At 40.0% G+C, this 11,230-nt stretch overlaps 1 protein-coding gene across 1 annotated transcript in view; it reads right to left on the reverse strand.

The window, feature by feature from the left end:
* The window catches only part of kcng1 (potassium voltage-gated channel, subfamily G, member 1), a 39,636-nt gene extending 34,081 nt beyond the window's left edge, over nt 1–5,555 (reverse strand). Inside the window, exon 1 of the mRNA XM_037683880.1 lies at nt 4,776–5,555. Coding sequence (XP_037539808.1) covers nt 4,776–5,555 — 780 coding nt within the window. The remainder of the gene's footprint in view (nt 1–4,775) is intronic.
* Nucleotides 5,556–11,230: the final 5,675 nt, after the last annotated feature.

Below are 11,230 nucleotides of genomic sequence, written 5' to 3' on the forward strand. Positions count from 1 at the left end.
AAAGCAGAGAAGAAACCCAAACAGGACTCCAGTCAGCCAACAGGTGAAAAGGAGGAACCCAGACCCAGACCAGTGGTCATTCCATATGTTGAGGGGGTATCAGAGAAACTGAGACGTTTATTTTCTAAACATAACGTCCCAGTGGCTTTTAAACCCCAAAATACATTACGGCAAACACTGGCTCATCCCAAAGATCCAGTCCCCCGGCACAAACAGAGTAATATTGTGTATGCTGTTCAGTGTCAGGAGGGTGATCAGTCTTACATCGGGGAAACTAAACAGCCACTGGCCAAAAGGATGGCCCAGCACAGAAGATCAACATCATCAGGCCAGGACTCTGCGGTCTACACTCATCTCCAGGCCAGCGGTCACTCTTTCAAGGATGAAGATGTTCACATCCTGGACAGAGAGGAACGATGGTTTGAGAGAGGAGTAAAGGAGGCCATCTTTGTGAAAAGAAATCGTCCATCATTAAACAGGGGTGGAGGCCTCCGGGTTCAACTGTCCCCCTCTTACAATGCTGTGATTGCTAGTATCACTCAGCCCTCTGTGAGTAGTAAACAGCCATCAGGTGCTAATGATCCATTGTTAGGCTGATGGTCCTTCTTGAGCATGTGATCAGCTGGTTTTGGTTGTCAGCAGCAAAACTGGTTGATCCACTCTGAGAAGGTGCTATTTAAGAGACTGAGCTGAATACAGCACCTCAGACTGAGGAAGTCTCTCGGATGAGAGACGAAACGTTTCTAGATTTTTTTGTTGATTTGCTTTGTTTTGTTTTTTTGAATGTCCAGAGGACCAGATTTAACTTTTTTAGACCAGACACAAATACTTCAAAAACATGTGGCTCAATCTAACGTTAAGTAATCTAAAGTAGTCAGAGGACCTGACTTAACTTTGTTGGATTTTTTTACCTGGATTATTGAGCATGATGTCAATCTAAAATACGTAATTTGCACTGCATTTTGGCATCAGTACATTGTATCTACACAAAATAACAACAAAAAAAACCCAAACGAACAAAAAAAAAACATAAAAAATAACATGAAATGGTAAACCACCACAGCCAAAACTGAAGCTTTTTGACAACAAGTCCCATCTGCTCTGTTCAGACCCCAAACTGAAACATAGAAAGAAAAGAACCCTGTATCTTCAGAGACACATGGAGAAAACTCAGTTCTGTTCTTTGCTGCATCGGTGCAGGGCGTCTTTAATCTGTGCAGGATATAATGAAATCTCAGGACTATCAGGGTATTCTGCTGCTGCTCAGTCAGACAGTTTGGTCTCAGTCAAAGGAATGGATCTTCCAGCAGGACAATAACCTGAAACACTGACTGCTAAAACACCCAAGAATGGCTCAGAACCAAACATTGGACTGTTCTGAAGTGGTCTTCTGAGTCCTGATCTAAATCCTGTTTTACATCTGTGGAGGAAGCTGAAACATCTGGAAAAGGAACCCTTCAAACATGAGACAGCTGGAGCAGTTTGTTCATGACAAGTGGGTTAAAAAAAACAGTGGACAGGTGGACCAGAACACCTGTGGACCAGAACACCTGTGGACCAGAACACCTGTGGACCAGAACACCTGTGGACAGGGGCAGAAGTCTCAGAGTTACAGAAATCTCTGGATTGCCTCAAAATGTTGTGCAACAAAATATTAGGTTAATGTAGTGTCCTTTTTATTTTTTTATCAAGACCAGAGCCCTATAAAGAGAGAGTTGTGACACTCCCACAGAAAGAATGGAATGCAGAAGTCACGTGGGTCATGCAGCGGCAAAAAGTTCCAAACAACAGCGGTTCAGCATTGAACGTAGTTCATTCTCCGTGTTTTTCCGGTAAGTTGATGCAAATGCGACACATTTTCTCCATTGTGAAGCGTTATCTGACTGTTCTGTACCACAATTTATCAACATTAATACTTCATGTCGCCAGTTTTACTTAATGAAACATGTTAAATTACTAGTTGTGTTTTAACTGCAGCTGCTCTGCAACATGACGGTTTAAACGAGTCTATTTCTAATTCAGCATTTTAAAATATCTTACTGCTTAAATTTTGAAAGGTGGTCTTTTTTTAATTTATGGTAATTCCAGTTACTGAACTCAACTAGAAAATATTTGGCCTTTTTTGTTCTGAGAGATTCATTCAACCTTTATTTCTACAGGTAAATCCCATTGAGCCTCGAGGACTCATTTACAAGAGAGACCTGATTTAACAAAGAATGATGACAACATGACAACAAGACTGACGTATTTTAGTTAAAGTTATAGATCATTTGTCAAAGACTGCAGCATAAATTGTGACATTATCATTAAAGAAAAATGTGATTGTGGAGATGAGTCAATGTTTTCATGTTTTCCAGGTAAACCACAGGAGAATGACTTCATGAACTGAATGTTGCATTCAAAGTATCAGAAAGGTACAAGATCTCATTTTCTGTCTTCTATTAATCAATAACAGCTGAATCAAGATGTTTGAATAAAATTACTTTAACACCATAACCTTCACAAAGTTGGTATTTACTGCAGGACTGTTGATTTACAGTTGTTTTATATTATTAGTTTAATGTTTGGTAATCATGGGTCAAGTTGAGATGAGACTCTTTCAAGACAGAACAAGAAATAAGAATTATTACAAGAATATATCAGCATCAATAAACTGTAGGACAATAACAAAACACTTATTAAACTATCACAGGTACATTGAGATGGAGCTGGAAGTTATTCTTCATGCCAGTTGTCTTCATCTGATCTTTTGTAAAAATATGTCAGAATTTCTTTTCCATTAACATTTTTCTTTGCAGGACTGCGTTAATTTTCTTGTCTGAGAGTTTCTTCTGTCCTGCTTATGTATTTTTTTGTTCTAATTGTTCCTCAGGTTTTTCATCTCTGTTCCCTGACTGCCTGTTGATCCATCCTCCTGGTCCTGTTGATCCATCCTCCTGGTCCTGTTGATCCATCCTGGCCCTGTTGATCCTGGATCATCAGATCCTGACATGTCCCCGTCCTCTGAGGACACATTTTCATCTTTCCCTCATCTCACTCGCCTCATTTCTGTTTCTTCCTCAGTCTCTGAAATTACAACGTCACTGTTAGAATGAAGATTATTGTTCAATAAAAAATATGACATGTCTTATTTAACACTGTTCGTGCCAAAGTTTAATTTAGAACAACTTGTGTGATCACTGGTCAGATCACTGGTCAGGTCACTGGTCAGATCACTGGTCAGGTCACTGGTCAGGTCACTGGTCAGATCACTGGTCAGATCACTGGTCAGTGGAAGTTCTGCTGTTCTTCTCATCTGGTTCTGGTCCATGAACAACTGGTTGACCCTCCTTCAGTCTCACACGTCCTCACTGTGTCTCAGTCTCACTCGTCCTCACTGTGTCTCTGTGAACTGTCCTCTCTCTAAATGTGTCTGTAGAGTGACATTAGTTTATTTCTTGCACATTTCTTTGACAGTTCAACATTTTGAGCCCTGATTGAAAATGTTTGTGCAGATTAAATTTACAGCTCTCACTTTGTGTTGTTGTGATGATGATGATGATGGTGCTCCTGCTGACTTGAGATGATGTCATTAACAAACAGTATAAATGGCAGTAAAAGTACTTTATTAAAGCTTGCTTGTTTTACACTTTGCATATTTTATAATAAATTGTTTGGAAATTTATTTTTGCACAATTAATGCTTATTTTGTCATCTGTTATGATTTTAACTAGAAAGTTTCATTTAAATTAACATTTTAATCAATGAATTACAATTTTACAATAGTTGTCAGGCTACAATCAACTCAGTTATCAGGTACTTGGTTCCATAAAAAAACGACAAATACAACAATTATATTCAGTCTCTCTTGTAAATGAGTCCTCGTGGCTCAATGGGACGAACCTGTTTAAATAAAGGTTGAATTAATATCTTCTATAGAAATCAAGAATTCATCCAGATGATCTAAGGTAAGCTGGAGCAGATCTGAACTGCTGCATGGAGGACAAGGTGGAGCATTATCCTGCAGAGAACATCAGAAACAGCTTTATAACAGGTGTTACTCTGATCTTTTTTTAACGTGTGTAACGTTATAAAACACTGACATCGCTATATTGACCATTGTATTGCATATACATTTTTTTTCTAACAAATATGTGTTTGCAGTCTCATTTCCTTCTATAATGATAAATGTATCAGCCGCTTCTAAAAACGCTTTGATAAAATGCATAGTCTGTGAAATAATCAGTTAAGTAATCAGTTCGTTACTGCTCAATAATTACTGAAAGACGCCAGGTAAAGTAAGAAAAGTCGATTTTTGTGTTATGTTGCGCCAGCTGCTGCTCAAACTGACTGACAGAGATGAACTGTTTGGAACTATTGAGAGCTGCATGAACCACGTGACCGCGTATCGGCGAGTTCAAAGAGTGTCGCAACTCTCTCTTCATAGGGCTCTGGTCAAGACCAGTTTCTTTAGTTTGTTTTTAAAAATAATTCAGTTCACCCAGAATTCTGAAGCAATTACTGATTTTTTTGAGTTGTTTTTATATATATTTTTTTTTTATTATTTCCATTCAAACTTATTTCTTTGACCATTGTATATTTTTAATTTCTTTAATACAAATAAACAAAGAATTTTGTCTGCATGTGTATAAAGTTTTGGAGTTTGACTTGAATATCGCTTATTGCCTTTCTGGATTAAATCTTTTGTACTAATGAGCTTTTGTTTTTTCTTCAACTTTGGGATCATTCCAAAATGTTGTTTATGATTATCTTGTGTAAATCATAAATGAGCTTACCTCCTCCTCCTCCGCCCTTATGTCTGGCATGGTGCTGATGGAGAGGTTGACGGCAGTGATGGCTACAAACAGCACTGACAAACAGGCGAAGATCTTCCCTGGCAGGCCGGACTGAGGCCTCTCCACCATGTCTCTCAGTTTGCTCATGCACACAGTGAATCCAGACTCAACCATTCTCTCCCTGCGCTCATTCTCTGAGTCCAACAGATCCTCCAGGATTTCCTCTTCCTCCTCTGCTCTCTCCATAGCCTCCAACTCCTCCAGGCTCTGCAGCAGACGCCGGCGACAGCACCATTCCAGGCTCTCCTCCGGGACACCCCAGTAGAGCAGCTCCTCCCTGAAGGAGAGGGCGCACATCTCCCTGAGGGAGCGCAGCTTCCCCGCCCGCAGGAAAGTCAGGATGGTGCGGAAGGCACAGGGGCTGCGGTCGAAGAAGAACTCGTTGTGTGTGACATCATAGTCATCACAGATGCACATGATCTCATCAAAGCTGCTGCAGAGGTGCAGCTGACCCAGACGAGACAGAGGGAAATCCTCTAAGGTGGTCCAGGGCAGCTGGTAGCGCAGCCCCCCCACATTGATGATGACATGGAGCTTCCGAGCGCTGGACAGGGAGATGTTGTCAGGGATGGTTCTGAGGTCTGGGACAAGCTGGGCCCTCTTGTAGAAGGCTCCTTTGCGAGCCTCCTCTTGTTGGGGAGGGTGGTTGAGGGTGGTGTCAGAGGCACAGCTCAGGGCACTGTAGTCGTAGTCTGAGCCATCTCCTGCCAACAGGGTCATCTTTACTGGTCCACTCACATCCCTGTGCTCAACTTCCCATCAGCATGATCTCACCTACATGAACAAAGAGAGAAAACAGTTTGGAATCCAGCTCTAATGGGAGAATCCTTCACTGAATAAAGTTGACTAAATATCGCTGTCCTTTTCTTAAAGAGTTTTAAACTAAGAACAGGTTATGTTGAAAAATAACAGTGATTTCTTCAAAGCTTGTGAATGAAAATATCTGCAACGTCATATAAGATATTATGGTCTGAACTGTTTTTGTTTGCGAGTTCACAGTCCACTGTATTACACATTCTTTAAAACATGACCTCTATTTTATTTTATTACTTAATTTACAGCCTTTTTGAAATATTTGGATTCATTAATTTCAAAACTATTTAAAATGTTCTGCTCTAGAATTACAACAAATTTTAAAAATGGTCATTTTCAGTCTAAATATCCACATATAAATAATTTGCTCTGACAGTGACATTTTAGCTGCTTGTCTTTGAATCATCTTCATCCAGTGAACCATCAGACAACTGGTGGCCTTTAGGGGGCAGAAATATATCTAAACAAAACTAGAGCTACCAGTTAAATAACTGAATAACCACAAATAAATGCTGTTAGCGTTTAATCAACCGAAACAGCAAAATTAAAATAAAATAAAACACTGCGTTTGTATTTAAATTATGCTTGAAGTTTATACATGAATGTTTCTTTGCCCTATGAATAGGGTCTGGTACTGCTCTCTTGTGGTTATATTAGTTTTCATGCAGCCATTGTTCAGCTGGAGACAAAGACTGAAAGTCAGAAAAAACTGTTTAGTTGCAGAGGGATGTTTAAATTCCCAAAGGACAGACTGCAAATTAACTTCTACAGGCTAAAAGTTTTCAGACTGTCACCTATTTCTGTATGAAAACAATAAAATAAACACAAACATGTAAATGTGTGAACTTTGCACAAATGCATGATTTTTTTTTACTTTGGAGTAAACTAAACGAGTTGCATACATGACTGTCAATCATCTTACCCCAATTATGGTGGACACTGATTCAAATGAGTTTCCTAAAATGTGATATTCACTGTCAGTAAATTTATATTCTGAATTTGAAAAGGATGAGCACAAAGTGACCATTAAAAAATACATTTTCAGCTGTGAAATATGAATACATTTCCATACAATGAAACACGCATTTGCTGTGATAAAGATGACAGATTATTTAATCGATTAGGCCGTACATTTTTACATTATGAATCAAAGACAAAATAGTCAGAAAGCACAGCCAAAGTCCTTATGTAAAGTCTAGAAGACTTTTGAATGTAATTTCAAATTCCATGTGTTTTGTCATAAGCATTTGTGTTCATAATCATTAAAAATTTAATATTACATGGTGGAGTTTGCATGTTCTCTTCGTGCACACGTGGGTTTTCTCCGGGTACTCCGGGTTCCTCCCACAGACCAAAAACATGCATGTTAGGCTGATTGGTAACTCTAAATTGTCCCTAGGTGTGAGTGAGAGAGTGAATGGTTGTTTGTCTCTATGTGTCCCTGTGATGGACTGGAGACCTGTCCAGGGTGTACCCCGCCCCTCGCACAGTGATTGCTGGACATGGGCACAGGTGACCACCGTGACCCAAAATGGAAGAAGCAGGTAAAATATAATGGATGGATGGATGGAATTTTCCTATGAAATGTATTACCTCACACAATGTTCATCACATTTGTTACTAGAAACGTTTCATTACATAAAATGTTTACTTCAAAATAGGATCAAGTTCATCAGGTTTACATGTTCCCTGAAATGATGAATCAAATGTTTCATGAATGTTTACCAAGAATTTTTATTAAATGAGAAAAAAACAAACATTTATATTATTCAACTGCAAAAATATTTCATAACAATGAGTGCAGCAAATACTTTTTTTTTCTCCAATCTACATTTTACATATATCAGTAGCAGCATGTGCAGGTTTCATTAGCATTAGATTTACAACCACACACTAGAACACATGTTCACTAAAATGCAGCACACACACAATCTGTGTGTCACCTCTTCACCCTCACATGTAAGCAGATACCTAACTGGTATATTTCTGTGTAACATTGTGTTTCTCATGCAACCAATCACTCTTTCCACATGAATTCTAAGGTGTGCTCGTGTGTCTTCAACATCCTTAACATCAAGTTCACATCTCCATTTAGTGAATGATGGGATTTTAACCTCAGCACACATCATTCATTTATACTTTTGTTGGATGTAACTGGGATCCTGTGTGCACAGTTTCATTCCACCTCATGTACAACACACGATGTGAACGCCAATAAAGAACCTTGACCTTGACTCCCACACTGCTCTTCTGCTTTTCTGCTCTTTGTTCACACATTGTATTTGTACCTGTTTGCTGCTGGTTCATGTCCCCCCTCTCCATCATCTGCAGCCTCACTGAGCTCCTCTCCTGGAGTTTCATCCACTTCATATGAAGGTTTGTCTTGAAGAGGACATATCAGAACACAGATCAGTATTACTACAGTAAAAGTGACAACACTAGAAACTTTAAACAGTTTATTTCACAATAACACAGATGTCCACTCTGTCTAGACTCGGACTACGTTACATACAAAATATAAACCCGACCTAAACCAGGTTGACCCACTCCTATAAACTAAACATGAACTAAACATGAGGACACCTGGACAAAATCATGGCAAAAATTTATGGCATAACACCAACAAACCAAATTTAGACACTCACCAGAATGGAAATGTCTGGAACAAACTAGCAGGTATCTTGTGATGCTGGAGAAGGTCAGGACATCTCACCGCTGAAATCCAAGCCATTCGTCTCCTTTTTGTTTGGTCCCTCACGTTGTTTCCAGGCGAGAAAACAATGAAACGAAAGTCCGTTTTCAATCTTTTTACCTTTCCTGTCATGTGACCAGACATTACATCCAATAACACAACAAGTTCAGACCATTGCTAAATTGTTTTAACCTACGTAGAGTTAAAAAAATTCCGCAAGAAAGCTTTATTTTGACAGTTAAGATTAAGGACAGTAAAGATGGTGATCCTATCCCATCGGCCACAGCGCTGCGGACACATTGACGTCACGTTGTAAAGCTCTATAGTTCCTACTTCTTCAGAGGAGCATCAAGCATTTATCTTGACAAGTCCGATACCTGCTTCTTGTGATACTACCAGTGTTTTCTTTTTGTAAGTAGTTTTGACACTACTTCAGTGCATTGATTTGGTCAAAATAACAGTTTTTATTATACCTTTAAGCTCTTTTGTCAGCCCACAGAAAGGCTCTGTTTTGGTTCTTACAGTTGCCACACTGACATATTTCTTTAATTTTTTGCTTGTGTTTACAGTTCGTATGAGAATTTACACTTTGTTCATGGCTTGTATCCTGTTTTAATGTATTTTTGTTGCAGCACTGCATGTTGGTGTGGATGAAAATGTTTTTAGAAATTATTGCTGCGTTTACAAGGATCATTTTAGAAACAACAAAAATTATGGTTGAAAATAATGTTTGTCAGACAAGACCCAAGTTTAAGGTTCAAAAGTTCAGCCAGATACCAAGAACGTTTTGACAGTTTTTGTGTGTTTGGGCTGCTGGTGGGAGTCTGGATCTTCTCACAGGTACAGGTCTGAGGAGCGGACACTTTTGTATGTTGTAGGCCTCTGAGAATGTGCATGAAAACAGGAAATAGCCACTAACCTTCTCAGGCAGGTGAGGGGAGGTCGGTGAGATGCACAGCCAATTCACAGAGCTTGGAGAAGTGGTGAAAGTGGTGGTAATGATGTCATCATAAGTGGTAGGCAAGCAGCTGGAGAGAGAGGTCTTTAATACTGAGAGCAGATCCGACAGAAGGACAAACTTTAATTGTGGTCCAAGTGGTGAAGCAAGGGTCATAAACGGGGTAGCCGAGGTCAGAGAACAAATCCAGAGGGGAATCCTCAATCCAAAAATCCATGGACAGAAATAAGTCACAGTTACCAGAATTAGACGAGCAGAACTAATTAGACATGGGGCAGACAATGCAGAGAATCCAGGAAATAGGCATGAGGTTGAGCCAAGGAAATCAGGTGTGGGCTTGGAATAAATGCTGGACATCTACTGGCATAAAGTGTTTGATAATCTGACAGAGACTTGGCATGGATGGAGCTCTTATATAGAGTGGAAGTGAAGACCATGATTGTGGCAGAGAAGTGGGTGTGGCAGGTAGCAGAGAGCGGAGGTCATGACAGTTTTCATATGTATTTTGTGTATTTATTGACATATATTATTACTAGACACAGGATCATAACTCTGAAATCAAAGATATGAAGGACAAGCTATATACCTGCTGTGTGGTCAAACGTATTTGTGGTATTATACAAAGAAGAACCCTTCAGTAGGACTTGACTCAAGGATCTCCATCAGTTTACTCACCACTTCAGAGTTGTGCTTCAGCATCTTCATGAAAACCAGTTATTCGTCAAAGCTGACAAATGTGAGTTTCATGTGACTTCAGTGTCATTTCTTGGTTTAATCTTTGAAAAGGGACAAGTCTGAACTGACCCTGAAAAGGTGAAGCAAAGTTGCCAGTTCCTGAGGACTGCAGGCATCTTCAGCACTTCCTGGGATTTGTCGACTTCTACAGGTTGTTCATCAAGAACTGCAGTAGAACTGTGGCACCTCTCACCCAACTGACCTCCACCTTAAGAGCAGTCAAGTGGATCCCTGAGGCCAACAGACTTTGGTGAGTAAAAGCAACTTTTTTCTTCTGCACCCACCCTGTTTCGTCTTGACTGCACAAGGCAATTTACACTAGAGGCGGACGGCTGTGGCTGAGTGGTTAGAGCAGTCGTCCTCCAATGCAAGAGTTGGGGGTTTGAATCCACCAGCAGTCACATGCCAAAGTGTCCATGGGCAAGACACTGAACCCCTCATCGCCTCTGATGTGTGTTCCATTGGTGTATGAATGTGATCTAAAGCTCTGATTAGTCTCTTTAGAATGATTTGTTCAATTAGCTTTGTAGAGATCTAGTAGAGTGCTGTATGAATGAGGAAATGAGGTACAGATTGTAGTGTAAAGTTCTTTGAGTATCTTGATTAGATAGAAAGGCGCTATATAAGTACAGTCCATTTACCATTTACAACTCAGACTTTGGAGTTGGGGCAGTACTCTCTCAGAGATTTAAGACCAATGACAAGGTACACCCCTGTGATATTTTTGTCTCCTCTTACCAGCTGAAAAAAAAAAACGATGTTAGCAACAGAGAATTGATGGCTATAAAATTAGCCTTAGAGGAATGGAGGCAGTGGTTTGAAGGCTTTGAGATACCTTTTATCATTTGGACAGGTCATAAGGACTTGGCTTACATTCAAAATGTTAAAACGCTAAACCCCTGGGCAAGCCCGATGGTCTCTGTATTTTGCATGCTTTAATTGCTTCATCACCTACAGACCCAGATCCAAGAATGTAAACCAGATGCGCTGTCAAGACAGTTCTCTGCCTTAGATTATCCCAAAATGGAGGAGAACATCCTCTCTTCCTCCTGTTTCACTGGGGCCCTAACATGCACCACTGAGAAGGTCATCCAGGAGACTCAGATGTTAGAACCTGATCTGGTCCTGTGGGTAAGCTTTTTGTTCCCTGGGTAGTAAGGAGCAAGGTCCTAGAATGTGTACACAGCAACAAGATAA

The sequence above is a fragment of the Nematolebias whitei genome, chromosome 11 (assembly GCF_014905685.2).
Source record: "Nematolebias whitei isolate Nwh7 chromosome 11, NemWhi1, whole genome shotgun sequence".
NCBI classification, from domain to species: Eukaryota; Metazoa; Chordata; class Actinopteri; order Cyprinodontiformes; family Rivulidae; genus Nematolebias; species Nematolebias whitei.